At 36.5% G+C, this 19,805-nt stretch overlaps 5 protein-coding genes across 7 annotated transcripts; 3 read left to right on the plus strand and 2 right to left on the minus strand.

Moving 5' to 3' along the window:
* Nucleotides 1-128: 128 nt before the first annotated feature.
* LOC111693984 (histidine-rich glycoprotein-like) lies at nt 129-526 on the minus strand. The gene is made up of 2 exons (XM_023460364.1): nt 440-526; nt 129-362 (listed from the first exon to the last, which is right to left on the minus strand). Exons 1-2 carry the CDS (start codon nt 504-506, stop codon nt 163-165), a joined length of 267 nt encoding a protein of 88 aa, XP_023316132.1. The 5' UTR covers nt 507-526; the 3' UTR covers nt 129-162.
* Nucleotides 527-1,184: 658 nt separating this feature from the next.
* Nucleotides 1,185-1,762, plus strand: LOC111693980. The gene is made up of 3 exons (XM_023460332.1): nt 1,185-1,188; nt 1,332-1,408; nt 1,472-1,762. The coding sequence occupies exons 1-3, from the start codon at nt 1,185-1,187 to the stop codon at nt 1,709-1,711; spliced, it is 321 nt and encodes a 106-aa protein (XP_023316100.1). The 3' UTR covers nt 1,712-1,762.
* A 1,647-nt stretch (nt 1,763-3,409) lies between these two features.
* On the plus strand, nt 3,410-6,197 carry LOC106651459. The gene is made up of 3 exons (XM_014369974.2): nt 3,410-3,750; nt 4,689-4,958; nt 5,233-6,197. Exons 1-3 carry the CDS (start codon nt 3,439-3,441, stop codon nt 5,389-5,391), a joined length of 741 nt encoding a protein of 246 aa, XP_014225460.1. The 5' UTR covers nt 3,410-3,438; the 3' UTR covers nt 5,392-6,197.
* A 3,195-nt stretch (nt 6,198-9,392) lies between these two features.
* On the minus strand, nt 9,393-11,634 carry LOC106651640 (zinc finger protein 622). 2 transcript variants are annotated; one of them, XM_014370258.2, is made up of 3 exons: nt 11,333-11,634; nt 10,261-10,966; nt 9,393-10,188 (listed from the first exon to the last, which is right to left on the minus strand). In XM_014370258.2, the coding sequence occupies exons 2-3, from the start codon at nt 10,919-10,921 to the stop codon at nt 9,707-9,709; spliced, it is 1,143 nt and encodes a 380-aa protein (XP_014225744.1). In that variant the 5' UTR covers nt 10,922-10,966; nt 11,333-11,634; the 3' UTR covers nt 9,393-9,706. The 2 variants fall into 2 exon arrangements, with proteins under 2 accessions (XP_014225744.1, XP_014225743.1); XM_014370257.1 differs by lacking the exon at nt 11,333-11,634 and adding an exon at nt 11,109-11,319.
* A 1,024-nt stretch (nt 11,635-12,658) lies between these two features.
* LOC106651639 (eukaryotic translation initiation factor 5) lies at nt 12,659-19,722 on the plus strand. 2 transcript variants are annotated; one of them, XM_014370255.2, is made up of 8 exons: nt 12,659-13,078; nt 13,612-13,870; nt 16,997-17,414; nt 17,497-17,791; nt 17,861-18,680; nt 18,760-19,193; nt 19,273-19,458; nt 19,533-19,722. In XM_014370255.2, exons 5-8 carry the CDS (start codon nt 18,077-18,079, stop codon nt 19,650-19,652), a joined length of 1,344 nt encoding a protein of 447 aa, XP_014225741.1. In that variant the 5' UTR covers nt 12,659-13,078; nt 13,612-13,870; nt 16,997-17,414; nt 17,497-17,791; nt 17,861-18,076; the 3' UTR covers nt 19,653-19,722. The 2 variants fall into 2 exon arrangements, with proteins under 2 accessions (XP_014225741.1, XP_023316091.1); XM_023460323.1 differs by lacking the exons at nt 12,659-13,078; nt 13,612-13,870 and adding an exon at nt 15,878-16,209.
* The last annotated feature ends 83 nt before the right edge of the window (nt 19,723-19,805 follow it).

A 19,805-nucleotide genomic window follows, 5' to 3' on the forward strand; every position in this document is an offset into this window, starting at 1 on the left:
GAACACGGCTCGATATACCGCTCCAGGCAGTATTTTATTCACTGATTTTACAAGAGGTCATATTAATATAGAAAAAAATAATGAGAGTATCCGCGCGGATGCGATCCCAATTATTTTTGCCCATCAATTAAACGCTTAAAAAGATACATATACTACATCAAATTAGTAATGATGGTGATGATGGCCGTGATGGTGATAAGGATCGTGATGATAATGATCGATGTGGCCGTGATAATGTCCGTGATCGACGTAATGTCCATGTCCACCGTAATGGCCGTGGAGGTGACCGCCGTAGTGATCGCCAAAGTGACCATGTCCATGATAATGTTGGGGTTGCGCGGCGCGCGCCAGCCTCAAGTGCTCTGTACAACATGCGAAAGGTTTCAAGTGTCTTATTCGTTTTTACTGATCAATTAGTAGAAGATGACGATATTATTACCATCGCTGGGGTAGGCCGATGCAGCGGCAACGAGAGCCAGCAGAAGCGCCAGTGCGAGTCGAAACATTTTGAGATTGGATGATTTCGTGGGAGCGAGATGATTCCAACTGATGCATAGCGGTCAATCGTCGACTGCTTTTATATGGAGCTCGTTACGAAAGTTTGGGACCGGTCCGATGCTGACTACGCATGCAAAATTGGCCAAAGTCCCACATGCGTATTCGCACGTGTATACGTCATCCGGTCTAGCTCGCGGACATACATATATATATGTCGCCCAAGTCCGCTCTAGTGCGCAATACACATCGTACAACGCGCTAAAAATTACCAACGACTCTAGTTCTTTCCGGATTTTGAGAAAATACGCAAAAATCTGTTGAATTTTGCTCATTTCGAAACTTCTTCAATTTTGCTCGTACGCCATCAATGGAACTCGCTCAAATCAATGAACTGCGTCAAAAAGCTCGGGTAATTAATTTACGGTCTTGCGTGCGAATGCGAACGCATACGTATTAATGTAAACTTTAAAGGTTTTTAGAAATTTGAGATCAAAATTAACGGACTATAATTTAACATTTTCATTAAAAAATTAAAAACGAGCTCGAATAGTTTACAGACGACTATTTTTTTAAATTACAACGAATAATCCGTTCGTCCGAAAAATAATTCTTGAATGAAAAGTTTTTATCTTTATTAAGGAAGATGAAGTATTAACTACTTCCCGGGCATCAATAATTCATTAAAAATGAGTAAGTTGCGTACCGAGTAAGTATGCATTGAAACAATTGTGATAAAAAAACATGGTCATAGTGGCAGTTTCCTTAAATATAAAGTATGATTCTCACGTGTGAAATGCAAATATTTATCATTAATGACATTTATATTTGACTAGCGCGTAGCTATTTAAACGGCAAGTTTCCTCGAAGTGAATTAGTCGTTGCCTGTTGTATCCAGAGACCATTTAATAAGGTACATCGTGCTTTCAGGCAGTCATAATCTTCAATAATAATTTGTACTTTGTTTCTTTTGCAGAAATACTCGAAAACAACCATGAATTGTGCAAAAATAACGATCGCGCTCATGTTTTTGGCTTGTTTTGCTAATGAACTGGTCGGAGCTTGTAACAATTGGCGATCAGCCGGTACCTACGAGCCTGCACCAACTTGCTTCGCCGTTTGCCAAGCCAGGTGCAAGCTGTTTTTCAATACTGCGGAATTCGAATGTCCAATAAGTGCCAAAGTTTTCGCACAATGTAAATGTTGCGGCGATTGATCGACCGAAATGCTTTGTAAACGTTAAATAAACGTTACTGAATTTCTATTATTTCTGGGACTTTGTTGATAATAATTGCTGCGTAAGTAAGACTGCGGAGAATCGTGGAGAGAACTCGAAAAAGCTTTCGAGGGCATCTCGGAGCAACGAGACGTGATTATAAAGTTTTATACACAAGTATAACAGACATATGCATAAGCGGGCCGGCGGATCGCAACAGTTGTTTTCCTCTTGGCGCGCTTACGCGCCCGGACTTTACTACTACTACTGCTATAACGACGACGACGACGACTGCTGGGCACACATTCGCGCACGGACGTGTACACGAGAGCTGCTACCGACGTATCAAGCAACAGTCTGCCGCTGCTTTATAGCGCTCTGCCAGGCCTCTGCACACGACTCCGTTCTAGCCCCTTGAACTGGGTCAATCAATATATCATGGACCCTTCGCTCTCACTTTATAATATTTTATATACAGCATATATACATAACAGATAAACATACGTCTCGCGCCGAGAGATCTTTCTGCTCTCTGTATGTGAAAATATTGTGTGCATCGAGCCGTCTTTCGTCCACGAAAAGTTATCGATAGAGCCAAAAATTCCTCCTTTCATTTTCTCTTTGATTTTTTCGTCCATTTATGAAGATCGTAAATTCCACCGATGCATTATTGGCAATTAATTGTGCTCTCGACGAGTTCTATATACTCGGTTAATTTGATTTTCAGCAAACCCCGAGAACTCCATCTCCAGCATTCGTGTGCTTTCATTTTCATTCTCTCGCTATAAAAAAAAGAAATCACCTACATCGTTCGGTTCCATTAGTGTTACTGTACAGCGCATTGTATAAAGAGTACTTTTAAATCCCTCGAGCTTTGAGAGAGGAAAAAAAACAACAACGACAATTGCGTCACCACGAGTATAATAATATCTACTCGCTAAGTAAATTTCAATTGAATCTCCCTTCCGATGAGATACGTATCTGATATTTTCTAATGCACGCACGCACACGTCACGAGGGTTTAGTATAGTCTGGCTATTATAAAACATGCTTGAAATATTAAATACGTAGCTATCAACCTATAAAGTTAATTTAAGCTCGACTCTTTTTACAAGTTTACAAGAGTATGAATAAAAAAGATCGTTCGTTTATTAAATAGTCGCGAAATTATTTCAAGTCGAGTAATTATGTTTCTATAGAAAAAAAATCGGCGCATTTGATTAAATTATTTGAATAAATCACAGAGAAAGAATAGCGCATACAGAAAACTTTGATTAAAAAGGCGCGCGAATAAAAAATTTAAAAGCCAGTCCTTTTCATCCTCTTAAGTGCATTAGAATACATGATTTATCGGCGATCCGTTGGCCTGACAATTGAAAACTGAAACATCCCTTCCCGTCCGTATCCCATCGCCCGCGTCGCTTCTTTACTGCATCCCGAGTAAACATTATACTTATGTACCGACAAAAGCAAAGCTCCCGTGCAGGCAATAACGCGCGACATCACCATCTTTTTTTCCATATACTTATTGTACGTGCATGTGCGGGTATATAAGAGACTCGTCGAATTGCGACCTCCCCACCCAGCGACAAAAAAGGTAAAATCGAGTCTCTAGGTTGTGCGCACTGACGCAAACTGCCCCCTTCGGCCGTGTGCTCTGCGCGTCGCGCGTGGTACTTCTCGCTCGACGCTCTCAGTGTATAATAGCCCGAGCGAGAGGCATCATCATGTCCGAAGGCGCTATGTCGTCGTCGTCGTCGCCGCCGCAGCCGCAGCCGACGTTGACGGCGAGCAACAGCGTCGTCAACAACGTCAACGGCGAGGTCGATTGCGGCGACGGGCTGCGCTGCTTGCCGGTACCCAAGCGTCGCTACGACGAGGTCATGGCTCACTTGAGGCTCAACTTTTTCGCCGACGAGCCGCTCAACCGAGCCGTTGGACTCTGCAAAAAGGGCGAAAATCACCTCGAGCTCGAGAGACACTGCTTGGCTACTCTGGCATCGAGAATGTCCTGCATGATCGTCGATGAAAACGATAAGGTAACTGAGCCAGTTCGAATCTTTTTTTTTCCGATATTTAAATCTGCTCGACGGAAGGATAATTCAAGTTGGATTATTTTTAGATTATTTGCTTATTGGACGTGTGCTAAAACCTTTTCATCCGACGTTTAATACCTGATCACGGTTTAAAAATATTTTCATCGATCAGATTTGCCGATTTTTAATGAACGTTCATTGTTACGCGTCTCCATAAATCCATACAGTCACGTATAATGGAAAAAAAACTGTTTTAAAAGATTTGATTTTCAAACTCGTCATTGATGATAGTTTTTCTGAATTTATTCGCGAGATAAATTGAAAGTGGAGTAAAATTTATAGCGCACGAAGGAAATAAACTTCTGATGCCGAGACTTAGGAAAATTTATTTACGAACGCGTAAAAAGCACCCTTGTACAGAGCCTTGTCGCGAATTTGCATTTAGAACATTGCTGTATAGTGCGCGTTTCCTGCAACGTTATTGCTTGGTGCTCATGCCTGGACACAGAAATAGTTGTGCGCACATGTACCACTCGTGCATTTTTTCTGATTAATCTCACTGAGCCACGGCTATGTTCGTGTGCGGGTAACTTGCACACTTGCCTCTACATTTCTTGATTTATGATAATTTTATTCCCTTTTAAAATTAAACCGAACGAGATCGGCACTCGAGTGTTCTTTATATTGATTTTTCATTAAAAACACTTGCTGTAGAGAAAGTTTTATCACCTCTTGGCTTGATCATTTATTAAAAGAGTATGCAGTTATTAATAATGTAACGTAAAAAAGTGGATAATAATATATATCGATATGATGTGGTGTACAGTATCCAAGTTACGAGATACTATTAATTTTTTTCAAGTGTACATAACATTTTTGAACATGTAAGTCGGTTAGCAGATCAGACATATTTTGATTTTTTTTTTTTTTAATTTTTGTAGATCGCAGGAACAGCCCTGAATGGCATCGTCAAACGTGGAGAACGAGACGAAAACGAGCGTCGTTTGGCTGAATTACGAGATCCCAAGTTCAAAAGTATATTCGCTCTGCTGTTTAAAATCAACGAAAAATGCGACATACCAAATAAATATGGCGTTGACGAGATTTTCGAATGCCGGATATTAAGTGTCGATGAAAGCTTTCGCGGGCGAGGCTTGGCTAATTTACTCGTCGAGAACAGCATACGAATTGCTAAGAGTAATGGTTTCAAGGTGAATTGATTACATTATTTTTAAAGTAATGGCAAAGCCAGTCTAAAATAAAATATTTAATCTTATTTTCTGAAACTTCAACTTATAATATTTCTCGAAGACTCCATGGTGCCCTAATTAACATCAAATTGAAGGCCGCATTAAAGCTCTTGAGAGAAATATGCAGTAGTAGTTTCAGAAATTGGATTGAAAATTTGATATATGATCCGCCTTCGTTTAAGGACGATCGCAAAAATAATCGTATCTCATTTCTTTTCTATTTTACTATGTATAGATTATGAAAGCAGACGCCACGGGCTTGTTTTCTCAAAAAGTCTTCCTCAAATATGACTTCAACGTGATTACTGAGATTCCTTACTCAGATGTGGAACCAAGCCTAAGACCTGGACCTCCGCACAAAGCTCTCAAACTCATGGTCAAGATTTTAAATTGAATCAATTTTTTTTACTTCTATTTTTGAGACGGACAAAGTCATTTTTTAGGTTTAATGTTAAGGTGACATCGGAGTCACTTACTTTATTGATCAATTTAATGAAACTGATTCTACTTCATTAATTTTTTTACCGAAAGTATTTCCAAAAAGCTATGTAATGCATTTTTAGCATTTTCAATGGGTGCTCTCAATTTAGAGGATTATTTTATTAGACTTTGAAAAAAAACGTGTTTAAAAATTTATACGCTGAACGAAATCATTTGGAATTTTCGTTATTAAAAACTACAAAATACAGGCACGCGAAGCTCGCTCGAAAAATATCAAATGAAAAAAGAAGTACATCAAAAACAGTTTCATTGATTTCGATTGATAAAACAGTAATCCGCTTAAAAAAGTATTATTAAAATTATATAAGATGAAGCTCAGAAAAATATTTCTATTAGTTTATATGGCAACAAATCTACATGTAATAAAAAAAAATAACAGTATTATTCAATCGTCGCAGAAGCCAGCTGATATTAAATATAAGCTCGTCAAATTAAAGACGCAAAAATGTATTCAAACTTGATATAGTACAATAAAACCAAACAAGTATTCGAGTCTACAGGTATACATATTAATGTACAAATGGAAAATGGCAAGCTAGTCATAATATTATGGAGATGTATAACGTATAATAGATCAAACTAATTTGTATCAAAAGTTGTCGTTAGAACATGCAAAACTATTATAAATAGAAACTAGCAATTTTGAATGTCAGATAAGTAAATAAACGAAAAGTTCAATTTTGTTTCTTGTCAAAATTATACACGTATTATGGTGATACCAAATCCACTACCTATATACGATGCTCTTATTTTGTTGTTCATAACGTAGTTCAAATTTCATTATGAAGTGTTTGAAAGAAAATAATTTGAAAATTCGTATTATAATGAAACATTTTGGAATTCGAATCAGCTAATAGAAATGGCACAAAAAAACATCCTCGTAATTTATGGGGAGATAATTAATATAATGAAAAAATTAAAACAGTTCTATTAATTCTTGCAGATCAATAAAGCAAGTAGTTATGGTATCGTCGTTAAATGTTACATATGAATTTACATACAATAAGAAATAGACTATGCGGAAAGACTTGCGATATTTTTCTCTTGAACTCTAAATAATTTAAAACGTATCATATAATCGATGCGTTTGAGATATTATATGATGAGCTAATTTATAAATCTATAATTTTTTAGATACCTTATTAACACGTTTCAATTATTTACGATATTATTGTGTATAAAACAACTTTTCTATACATAAAAATTTTGGGTACCATTTCAAAACAATATACACAGTGATTAATACACTCGGCAACAAAATTATCGCAACAAAAAAATTCATCGAAATTTTGTCGATTTTCAAATGCTTCTATCTTGGGCTAGATTTATCGTATCGACACGCTTTTTTTTTAATTTCTTGGAAATTTTGTCCTCTTTAAATCCATATAAATTAAGATAAGATTTGAGTTAATGTTGAGTTACCAGTAGTATTTGAGCGTGACCCTAAAAATTACTGAAAAAAAATGACTGTTTGAACGTGTACCAGTACCACAGTGATTTTTTTATCGAAATCTAACATACACCATCGCAAAGTGCTCTTTTTAACGAGTAATTTAAAAAAAAAAAGACCTCTCTACGATTTTTTTAACGCCCTGTAGGTCGATTTGAAGGTACGGTTTATGTACGCAAAATGCCCAGAAAATCGTCTTGATTTCAGGTAAACGGGGGATTTTACGTACTTTAAATGGTATCTTCAAATCGACCTACAGGGCGTTAAAAAAATCGTAGAGAGGTCTTTTTTTTTTTAAATTACTCGTTAAAAAGAGCACTTTGCGATGGTGTATGTTAGATTTCGATAAAAAAATCACTGTGGTACTGGTACACGTTCAAACAGTCATTTTTTTTCAGTAATTTTTAGGGTCACGCTCAAATACTACTGGTAACTCAACATTAACTCAAATCTTATCTTAATTTATATGGATTTAAAGAGGACAAAATTTCCAAGAAATTAAAAAAAAAAGCGTGTCGATACGATAAATCTAGCCCAAGATAGAAGCATTTGAAAATCGACAAAATTTCGATGAATTTTTTTGTTGCGATAATTTTGTTGCCGAGTGTATATGTACATCCACTTCAAAATAATGATAAAATATTAAAATTTTAAGGAAAATTATAGATCATCGGCGTGATGATAAATATTTGGACAAATCTCTAAACTCGAGACTTCTGTAATTGTTGTCCGTGCACCGGTCATTATGGCACAAATTCATTCATTTCGGATGAATAACTAGTATCCCCATTCATTTTGGATGCATGGATGGATGGTTATTTTTACAATTAAAACTTTGAAAATCACTTGTAAACTTGTTCAACTTTACAAGAAGATGTAAAAAAAGTTTTAGTCTCATATTGCTGTCAAGTAAAAAAGTGGTAGCTTGACACAGTCTGTTGCTATGTAATTGTCAGTAACTCATGGTACAAATAACTTGGCACAAAATTATACCGTACGTTATTGCAAAAGGTTAATGAAATATTAATGTTCATTTATTGACCTATAGCAAATACAATGAACTTGTTATTTTCAAATATTTCACTTCATTTTCAGCGTAGTTCAAGATTATCTTAGAATATTATATACAACTCTGAAAGTCAAAATCACCATACCTCAATGTGATAAATAAGTGGTTTACAAGCTTAACGAAGTAAAAATGTTTCATAATTTATACAATATCGTATATATTACATATATATAATTTATTTGTAGATAGAAGGATAAATACAATCAAAGTCACGAAAGATTTAATAAAAATTGTATTAGAATGAAATATATAAAAAGGAAAATTGTTGATACTGTCTTTTTCAATTATTGCAAATGTATGATTATTATTACACTGATAATTTTTTTTCAATCCAAATGAATTTCGTTTCTTCTGAAAAATACTATTTGTGCATCACAAATAAATCGGTGGATTTTTGGCATACTTGGAATCTAGTAAGATTTTACTGGAAGCTACAAATCAAGTTGCAAATGTGGTGATTTATTCCTAATAGGTTTCCATTATAGATCCATAGCTAGCAACTATGTTTGATTTTTACGGATTATATGAACCGAACAATCTTTTCTCATCGCCCATCTTTATCGTTTATCTTCGATCCGGTGTAAGCCTATCTATTTTCTACGAGACCATCACTATTATATACTGTAAACATGAAGCGATTTTTTACATTCACTTTAGCATTGATTATAACATTGATCAGACATCCGACCTCACTTTGACCTCTGAAATCGGCAACTCAAAAAACTTCTAATTCTACAGTATCTACCCATAAATTAAATCATATATAATTTAAAATGTTTCAAGAGCTTTCAGCCCTATAGTGTAAAATGAATTTACGCAAAATATATTAAAAGGCGCACTAGTGCTTTACAGAAAAATATAAATAGCAAAACTGAAGAATGAACAAGTAATTGAATGAAAATTTTTCGTCATTCTGAGTTTCGTGACAGTTAAAAGAACAGGGAGAAGAAAAAAAAGAGCAGAAAATAAATGATAAAGTACCTGGATCAGTCTGAGTCATATTGATAGAGATGAGAATTATATAATTAAATCTTTTCAAATGTGTAAATTAACTCATCTATTTATTTTTTATCCTTTTTTATAGTATATTCGCAAGTTGACAATGGGTCAGTTAATTTATATAAGGACATTTTTTGCGTAATTAATCGTTGACATTTATAGTTTGTTTAATTTTGAAATTTATTTTAAGAATAAGGAAGTAGTAATAGTGCAAAGTTTAACAAAGTAGGCAGAATTCATTCTTCCATATAAATAAATTAATAAAGACTGTAAGGTAGTAAAAAATTAAAACATTTTATTTTTTAACTACTTAATTTGAAATTTATAAACTCGAAAAATGAAAGGATTAGAAATGGTAGTTAATAAAATAATCAAATTTACAAATGTACAAGCACTATTTTATTAGTGAAAAATGTTGATTAATGATAATTAAGATTTATCACATAATTGATCACACGTTGAGAAATTTCCATCTAAAATCTGTACAAAAACTGCTAAATATGGTAATATTATGCAAAGTTTTGCACACTTTGCATATATAAAAAGCAAAGGTATTGGTGAAATCATGAGTAGGCAGCATAATTTATATGCTATCAGTCAGAGCAATTAGACAGTCTTGATTTTAAAAAAAAATCTGTCTCAAGAATATTGTATGACCAATATAGTAACAGAAATTTTTTGTAAAAGAGTTTAAAAATTGACTTGTGCTCTGAAATGAGTTTGCAATTTGTTGGCTTTCGTCCCAAGTTTCATGTGGTATTTTTGTTGTATGTGTTGCATATATTTCAAGTCCACTGCTTTTTTCTTTGCAGCTTCAATCTGAGTTCCAGTCCATCCTAAAGCACGGTACATATTGATAACTCGTTCTAGTTTAACACTCTTTGGCAAGGTAAGTGCACGATTAGGATTCAAATGTTGTTTATAATAACGCAACAAAGAACGATGTCCTATAACATTTCCTGATGGTAACACTAATTGATGATCTGATGCTTCCAATTCAGAGGGATCATCAACTTCTTCATCTGGATGAGCTACATCAGCATCTGGATAACTTGCTGAGTAATCATAAAACTCAGCATATTCTGCTAAAGCTTCTCCTTCATGCAGCATTTTACAGTGACCCTTGTCTATCATATGAGTCCTTGCAGCATCTGCACTTTTAAATGATTTCCCTGGATAATACAATCACAGTTATTAAGCAACAATTTTATTAAAATAGATCATAATAATTGGTAAATACCAACCTTTATCGTTACACCAAATACACATGTATCCGCCAAAAACTTTTTCCCCTAAATAAATGAGTAAACCTCTGAAATCAGTGCAGTATTCAGCATCTGGGATAAAAAATGAATGCTCAAGTGTCATGTGTTTTAAGTTTCGCACCCAACTTCGGCTATGATGATTGCAGAACAAACAATCATTGTTATTAACAGGATTTTCAGTATCTTCTATCCACTCATCCGAATCCACAGATTCCACATCAGAATCTACTTCCATTTCATCTTCTTCGTCATCTTTAGTATTGCTTAAAATTGCAGCAGGTGTACCAGAGCTTTCTCCATTTTTTTGTTCCATTGGTTCATCTTTTGATCCAGATGTATTTTGAACTTTTGTGACATTTTCTTTATGTTTTTTTGATAGCAGGTGATTTTCATACTGATTTTTGGTATTGAAGCACTTTTTACACACTTGACAAAAGGCATGTTGACTTTGGTTTTCTTCATCAATTTGTTTTCGATTAGCAATCACGCGTTTTTGAAAGTCTTCAACTGTGACAGGCTGAAGCTCGGCTACTTTTCTTTTCAAATTATAACGATGCCAATCTGATTTGTAGTGCTGTCTTTGAACTTCCAAATCACGAAATGCTACTCTACATGTGATACACGTGAAAGGAGATGCCATTTTTTCGAGAGCGTTTAATTAAATAGATCGTTTCCAACTGCTTATCTGAAAATCAATATTATGTTAACAATAAGGAAGAACGAACCACTCCTAGTACATATGTTTCATAATCTCGTGAAATGAAAATGATCATGTAAATTTGTATCAATGTATGTATGCGTAGAAAAAGTACTGTGCAATAACTGACCAGCTACAACTTGACCAATACAAGATAAGAGATTGCTTCGAATCCTCTTTGAATTAGTAATAGAGCTACAATGTTACTATAAAAGTTATTTGCAGAAACAGCGCCTTTATTCGTAAAAATTATGAAAAAGATGTTGCACGCGAGCACCGAAAAACGCGGCGCGGTGAGAGAATGTTTTAGGTTATATCAAAGTACTGTGCTTCACCGTAGTTCTGCTAGCTTACTTCTATCAACTCCTCCAGTCGCTGCCGAGTTCCAATGCTCACTTTTGGCAAACCACAAGGCGCAATCCCCTGGTCTTAGCTGCAACAAAACACTTGCAAGTATGGCTTATATAGACGGCAGGCGCCTGCAGCTGCTGCTTCGCACGAACTGGAGTCTGAGCCTGCACACACCGCGATACGCATCAATTCGCGCTACGAGTCCGTTACAGCCGTTATAGGCCGTCAGTGATTGTTGATCGGAGATCATCGACGCGCGATGATGCGTTAGCACGACACGTGCGCAAACGTGTAATAACGAATATTATTTTAATTCGGAAAAACATGAGCCGCTTTCATGTCGTCAACAATTAAATGTTAAATTTATTTACTTTTGATGTGAAACATCTATATTTTCTATATTTTCCATACCATTCTCGCGTCAATCAATTCAAACACCGACTAGCTACATATTTTTAAAAATTTTTATTCGTTTACGAAAGCTTCAGTGACGAAATGAAAATATTTTCTGAAGATTTTCACGAAAACCATATAAATGAATTTGTACTAGTAAGTGTAATTGATATTTGATGGTGCTTGACCGATAACATTGCGAACGATCGGCGACGTCAGGCACTGAATTCTTCCAAAAAATTATTCTTATTGAATAAACAGTATAAATCCCGCAGACTTAAATCTCATTAGACTTTATGTGATTGATTAAATCATTTTTTCATTAACACTCAACATTTGTCAATTGTTACTCGATAATACCGTTGCTTATTATTTTTGAAATCTTTTACAATAGTTCATTTTTTGTACTGCACTTATATACGATCAGGCGATACCAATAATCTATGACTACATGACCGCAAAATATCATTTTTATTGTCGGTATATTTATCGCCCAAGTAACAATTAAATCTTTTAGCAGCTATCAAATTGTTCGTTCGATTATATAAGTGGTTATGGGTTAGGGAGAAAATTAATTGTTCATTCACAATTGTTAGTGGAACATATGAAAATTCATCAATTTTCCTCATCTGCTCAAGTTTATCTTGTTTTATCGAGTCAAACGAGAACGTAAAAAAGTAAATAAACATTATGTTTAAAAAAAAAACAAGAAGATCGGAACGAACGTATTGATCGTGGCTTAATTCAGTTGTTAAAAATTCGAGTTTTGGGAATAAATATTTATAATAAAACGATGAATTCTGTTGCTTTTAACATTGATATGAACTGGAAGCAACAAAATTCGTATGTATGACGATATTCACGCTCAACTCCGGAGTCCCCACCACAGGCCATTTAGCTCGAAGCAGCTCGTGAAAGAGGCGAGTTTCCACTGGCTTAAGTTTTGCTTACAACCGGCTGCAGCGGGCTGCCGCGTTCGCTTCGTACTATACAGTCGTCAGTAGTTATACGAGACGCAGAATCGATCGGACCCGCCGTTTGCTGGCAGCGACTATATATATTGTACGCATTACGCACACACACGCTTGCAGAGGAAAAAAGTGAATACATCGACGGACGACGAACGACAGAGCTCACATAGATTACGTTTGACTTCGCAATTTCACGCAGCGAGTTTTTATTATTTATTTCGTTTTCGAGCGATAGGAGCAAGTTTCAGTCGCAGCGAGGCGGATCATTTTATTCACTTTCGCAACATCTGGAAGACAGCTGCAGTTACGAGGAAATCCTCGCCATCAGCCTGAGCCACACGGTCCCGTCATTCTCCGCACATAATAGAGACCATAGCGCTCGCAGGTATATTCGTATAACCTTAATTCTGCGATCGCGACGTGCGAGCACGAGGCCGTTCTCGGAGCATCGTTTCGTTTGCTCCCGTCCGATGCTCCGAATTGCTTTCTGCGTCGCTAATCTACCATTTACATTCACGTGACAAATAGTTGCTCTTTAAATCGATACATTTCGCGTCCCACAAATTTGCATATGCTCGACAAGATAAATTGCTAAACTGTATACGCTAGTCTGACAATGTGCGTGCTATTATGAGTCTCAATTTTTAGGACAAATGAAGTAATGATATATCGTGCATATCGGAATCTGAGACTCGTTGCGCTGGACGCACACTAGTGTACCTACATTTTATCCAATTTACTTGCATTATTAGTATATGTATTACCCATAAGTACACACTCAGACGCGCGCGTGCTCCTACATACTCGTACATACTTACATATACACACTCACACTTGCGCGAGCACGAGATATTTATCGCTAGCTTTGTCACGTTCTGCATAAACGTAAGCTCACGTATTTTTGTTGTTATATTGCAGGAAAACACATCGAAGGCATATTACAAAAAGTCGTGAATAAGTGCATACGAAGCAATCGTCGGGAAGAATTAATAAAACTTCAACAACCAAGTGACATATCGCAATATATTGGAGCTAGAGCGTGCTTGGCGATTATTGCAAAGGAGAATCAAATTGAGCGTGTGAAGGAGGCCAAAGGTAGCCACGTCGGGTCTTTTAGCCAGCAAGCGGCCGTCCAGCAGGGCGCTACCATTTTATATGACTTTTCTCCGACAACAAGGTATGTTGATCAATGACACCTCAGCTGTACAATATACTAAAGTTGTTGTTATTGAATAAAAGAAATGTATCAATGCTCCGTGAACTCAATTCAACAACTGAATCCATCTCTGAGTAATGTTAATGACCTTAAACTTAAATTTTCAAATCATGTTATCTGCATAATGATATTGTGCATTTCAAAAAGTACATATAAATACTCTCTGTTGACTATCCAATGAAATCCACTTTTAAGAATTTATAATTGGTTACATCATTTTTTTAAAGTAAAATTTGTATTTTTTCAAAGAAAATCTAATTAAAATGTATGTTATATTGATAGAATTGATATACTTTGAATGAAGCAAAACACTAAAGAGGGTTAATTAATCATATAAAATCATTCACAAGATTGTGATAATAAAGTAGTGCCAAATTTACGTTCACACTAAAATTAAATTGTATCTTATGGAATTCCAAGATAAATGATGTGGTCATTCATGATAATAGTACAGGGAAATAAGGACACTTATTACATTTGCAAATATTTTTTCATTCCTTATTGAATTTTAAACTGGCAAGCAAATGTTTTTATAGTTCTAAAAATAAAATTTCTTTTTAATGATTTTTAAATTATCAATTATACTGCACCACGTAAAATAATCCAATTCTCGCGAAATTTTGCATCGCATTGCGCGAACACGAAAAAATGATAATCATCGTCGATAATAATATGTCTTGCAGTCTAGAACTTGAAAATGCACAGCATGAATAATAGATGTGCCTGTAGTATTGGTCGTGGTTACGAAGGAGAGTAAAAATATACCGGCACGCTTGCCGTTTTTTTTTCTACATTTTGTATTGCGACTAACTGCATTGCCAAATATATGTTCACTTATGAAATGTCAAGTGATCTTCAAACGTTCCTTACAAAAGGTAATTCTGCATTTAATAGGCACAATAATTTCTATGAAAATAAATCGTTATAACGGTGAATTGATTTACTTTTGGTTGAATTAAACCTTTTATCGATTACTTCGATTTTGTTTTCTTGATGCGATCAATAGCTAGGTAACAAAAGCGATAATTCGCATTTCAGTAAACTATCAATAAATTATAAGTTTCCTTAAATAAAATTGTATCTTACATTTTTATATAAAAAAATTGAGTGGTAGTTTTTATACAATATATAAGAATAGGATCATATACATAATGCAGTGCGAATCATGTATTAATTGCCGCCTCGTGTTATTTTATCGCGTTAAACGAAATTAATACCTATAAATGTTCAATTGACCATGAACCCTCAAGTTTGATCGTATTTAAAAAATTTTTTTAATAATTAATCGTTCGTTTGTATTGACGAAATTTTAAAGTCTTACCAATTTTGCAAACGAACATCAGTCAATTTTGCAAGCGTATTCGACTTATCGAAAGGCTTCTAAAAAGACCAGTTTAAAGCAGCGATATCTATAGAAATTATATAATCCATCCCATAAGGTGAGTTACATAAACACATCAGCTTGCAGCTTTATATCCATCAGTCGAAAGTATCGAGGTAATAATACAAATTTTCCATCAGAATTAATGCTCCGCAGCACATAAAAAGAGAATTTCATGTTCGATCGTTTTATATTAATACGAACTTGCACATCAGGCTCTTTTTCCCTCTTTATACATTTTTCCGCATTTTCGTTATCCTACGGCTCTTGGAGCATATTTTGGAGACATTGTAAAAGCAATAAGACATTAATTGTTGATCTGCGGGCTTTTTTCGTTACTTCTGGACCTGAAATGCAACCTTGCTCTTTCCGCAAGTTCTTGCTCTCTTTCTTTGCTGATGTACTTGCATATGTCTTTGTATGTGTACACACGTACGTATTATACTTATAGACACATGCTTAGGGCGATCAATAGCTACTGCTATATCGGCTGCTGCGCGCGCAAAGCCTAGCAAAAGAATGGAACAGGTATATTCTCTATTGCAGCATTACTGCTGTATTTCCCAGCGAAAGCTCTAGTGTGTATGCAAAGGCCAGAAAGTCAGTCGCACGCGTGATACAAGCCAAAGCTCTCGTACACACGCATTTCTATACGCCTTAAATAGTCCGCTTCGGTTGTCGAATTTCTTGCTCTCGAAAAAGTTATTTTTCCAAGCCATACATCGATCTTTGACTCATTATTATTTATTTATCTATTTTTGTTGAGACAGTAAGGCGACGAATTCTTAGTGGCGTGTAAATAGAATAGGAGTTAGGCATTTGAAGTTTTGTAGGCTGTTGTCGCTGTTGTTGATTAGAAATAAAAAGGCCGGCGGTCGACGCGTCAGGAAAGCACGACTTATGCGTCTACGCCGAGCAGGTGAGTCTCGTTTACTTGCAAAAGATTAAAAGTTGGATGGAAAAATGTCACTAGGTCGCTCGTTTGAGCATCTGGAGAAAGTGGAGAGGAGGGGAAAGGGGAAGATAACGCGTATACATGCATTAGGGGTAAGCTCAGATTGATTCTTCACAAAGCGCTCGCAAGCTTTTGAATTTAAGATAGATATCGGGTCAATTTTACAATTCTTAACTGGTAAAAATTCCTGAAGGCTCGCGAGGTAAAAATACGTAATTAAAAGGTTTGGCTCTGCTTCGATCACATGTTATTAAATTTGTTGACTACGATATTTATATATAATCATACTACTGTTACTATCATTGAGTAATATATTAATCGAACATGCAAATACTTTTGACGATTAAAATGGAAAAATAATCTCTATAGTTAACGAAGGAAATTGAAGTTTGTAGCTTCATGAAAAAAGTACAAGACATTTATTAAGCACGAATCTTGTTCGCATTAGTCAACTCTCTCTCTCTCTCTCTCTCTTACTCTTCTTTTGTGCACAATCAAGTTATAGCATAGCGTTTATCTCTTTGCAAAATGTTTTCTTTCGCGCTTCCATTGTTTCCACGCGATTGTGTGCCACTTATATTATGAAACAAACAATCAAATTCTTTCTTTTTATATCCCTCTTCTCGTCGAATGATATTGATGGAATTTTCATAGGAATGCCAATAGATTTTTATGATGTTTCCAAGCATATTACGGAAAGACGTGCATTTTCGCAAGTGAAAAAAACTCATTATTTGTATGAATGTTACAGAAACATCCAGGATATCATCCCGAAGGAAAGGCACGGTGTACAACACAGGAGGCGGTGGCGGCTCGTGGCCTAGCGTTGCTAAAATTCATTCTTCCGATCAGTTCCATCGTGACGGGTACACCCAGCGCTCAGCACCGGTCACCATAAGCAATCATTCGTCGACGAGCTTTGATCTGCTCCGGGAAGAAGCTCCGTTAAACGGGCCTGAATTTGTGAGCACACTAGGTGCAGGTTGCACAGCACAGGCTGCGTGTATGATCATTGTGGGACATCAGGCAGGTGAGCAAGCGAGCTGCCGACGCGGACCATCGCGGACGAGGCTTTGCAACGCTCTGCAACAACTATCGAGCGATAGCAAACTTTTGTACGCACAGCAAAACACTTTATTGCTCAAATATCCGAGTGCAAAATTTTCCAGGTAACGATAGAATTTTTTGAAATTTGTGAGATTTCTCCGTTGCACTCGTTACTTGACACGATTTCTTGTTTCGTTCATTTAGTAATAGGCATCGGAAGCTTCAGCCGTTTAGAGAAACGTGACTGGTGTCATCGTCGGAGGTTGACGCAACGCGACTGAGCACGAAAAAAGAGCAGCACACTGACGCGACACGTATCCCGGTGTCCCAGAAGGAAGGCGCTAGTGCCAGCGTTGCACTGTTCTCACCCGAAGAAAGCTCGACTCATAGAGATTGTCAAGCTGAAGTCGTCGCTGATTTGCAGTTTAGGCGCTAAGCGCGGTTCTAGGCGTACCAGCAGAACGAAAAATTTACCAACCTGAGATAATTATTGAAAACGGTATGATCATTTTTCTAATATGACTTGAAGCATAAGGTCCTAATCCGAATGTGCTTCCTTTCGCAACAGTCCATGTGCCGTTAGGATACTAAATACCAGCACAAGCCAACGTGAAAGCTCATCGAATGAATAATCGCTAGTTCCGTTGAATGCTCGCAAGTTCATTGTACTATAGCAGATAAATCGTTCATCTCTCTCAGCTGTTTTCCACTTCCAAACGAAATTTCTCAAATTTTTTACTCGGTGCTTTTCTTTACCTCGAAAAACTAGTGAAACTTTCTCAAAATGGGTAGCGTCAATGTCAACCGTGGCGTTAGCGATGCCTTTTATCGTTACAAAATGCCGAGAATTCAGGCCAAAGTTGAGGGCAAAGGTAATGGCATTAAGACCGTCATCGTCAATATGGTCGAGGTGGCCAAAGCCATCGGTCGGCCAGCCACCTATCCAACGAAATTCTTTGGTTGCGAGCTAGGTGCTCAGACTCAATTCGATTTTAAGAACGAACGCTTCATCGTCAACGGGAGCCACGATGCGTCAAAATTGCAAGATCTCCTTGATGGTTTTATCAGGAAGTACGTCTTGTGTCCTAATTGTGATAACCCCGAGACTGAGTTACTCGTTAACGCGAGGAAAGGTACCATCTCGCAAGGATGCAAGGCTTGCGGTCATCATGGCATGCTAGAAAGCAACCATAAGCTCAACACCTATATCTTGAAGAATCCGCCTAGCCTAGATCCGGCAGCGCAAGGTAGCTCCCTTACCGAAGGCAAACGGGCCAAGCGATCGAAGAAGGCTAATGGTGATGCTAATGGAGATCGTGCGGGCTCCCCAGACAATGAAAATAATACCAGCACCACCGACATTATCGTTGAAGCTCCTGTCAAGATGGGTAAGCATTAAACTACATGCCTTGCCTCTTATAAATTTTGTCTATCTATATGTAAAACATTCATAACGACGTTTTGCAGCTTCCGAAAAAGATGGTGACGATGACAACTGGGCCGTTGATGTATCAGAGGAAGCTGTACGTGCTCGTATGCAGGATCTCACCGACGGTGCCAAGGGCCTCACAATTAGCGACGATCTTGATAAAAGTGAGAAGGAGCGTATGGATATCTTCTACAAGTTGGTTAAGTGCCGTCGTGACGCTGGCCAACTCGATAACCACAAAGAACTGGTTGCTGAGGCTGAACGTCTTGAGATCAAAACTAAAGCACCCCTTGTTTTGGCTGAGCTGTTATTTGACCAACACATTGCAGCTCAAGTGAAAAAGTATCGAATTCTATTGCTCCGTTTCACTCATGAAGACGTTAAGGCTCAGAAGTATCTAATTGGTGGTATCGAACAAATCATTGCTCTGCACAAGGACACGCTCATGGCTAAGGTACCCGGCATTTTGAAGGTAAGCTAAAACATTTTTGACATATCTTTGTTGATAATGCTCTTTGGAATTAAGTTTTCATTTACCTACATTTTTACAGTTATTCTACGATAACGATATTTTGGAAGAAAAAGCTCTATTTGACTGGTCTAGTAAAGTAAGCAAGAAATTTGTTTCCAAAGATCTATCTCAAGAAATTCATGACAAGGCAGCACCATTTATTACCTGGCTAAAAGAAGCTGAGGAAGAAGAATCTGACTCTGAAGAAGATGATGATGATTTAGAGGTACATAACACAAATCAATGTATTTTCAAGCACTTTTTCTATTTAAAACATGTCATGATCACGATTTTTTTCAGATTGAATACGATGATAGAGCTAAACAACCTCTTAAACAACAAACTCAGCAAGCACCTAAAAAACCAGTAGTAGAAGATGATTCAGAGGATGGAGATGACGTAGATATTGATGCCATTTAAAATCAAAAAATAGCTGAAGCGTCAAAGTCAAAATATATGCCAAGCAAAATTAGAGAAATTTAAAAATTTTAATGCGTGTCATTGAATAATTTTTTTTTATTATTCTTATTAAAAAAGTACAATGATTTGCACAATAAAAAATTTATTGACTTT

Source organism: Trichogramma pretiosum, unplaced genomic scaffold (genome assembly GCF_000599845.2).
Source record: "Trichogramma pretiosum strain Unisexual culture from Peru unplaced genomic scaffold, Tpre_2.0 scaffold59, whole genome shotgun sequence".
In the NCBI taxonomy this organism is placed as follows: domain Eukaryota; kingdom Metazoa; phylum Arthropoda; class Insecta; order Hymenoptera; family Trichogrammatidae; genus Trichogramma; species Trichogramma pretiosum.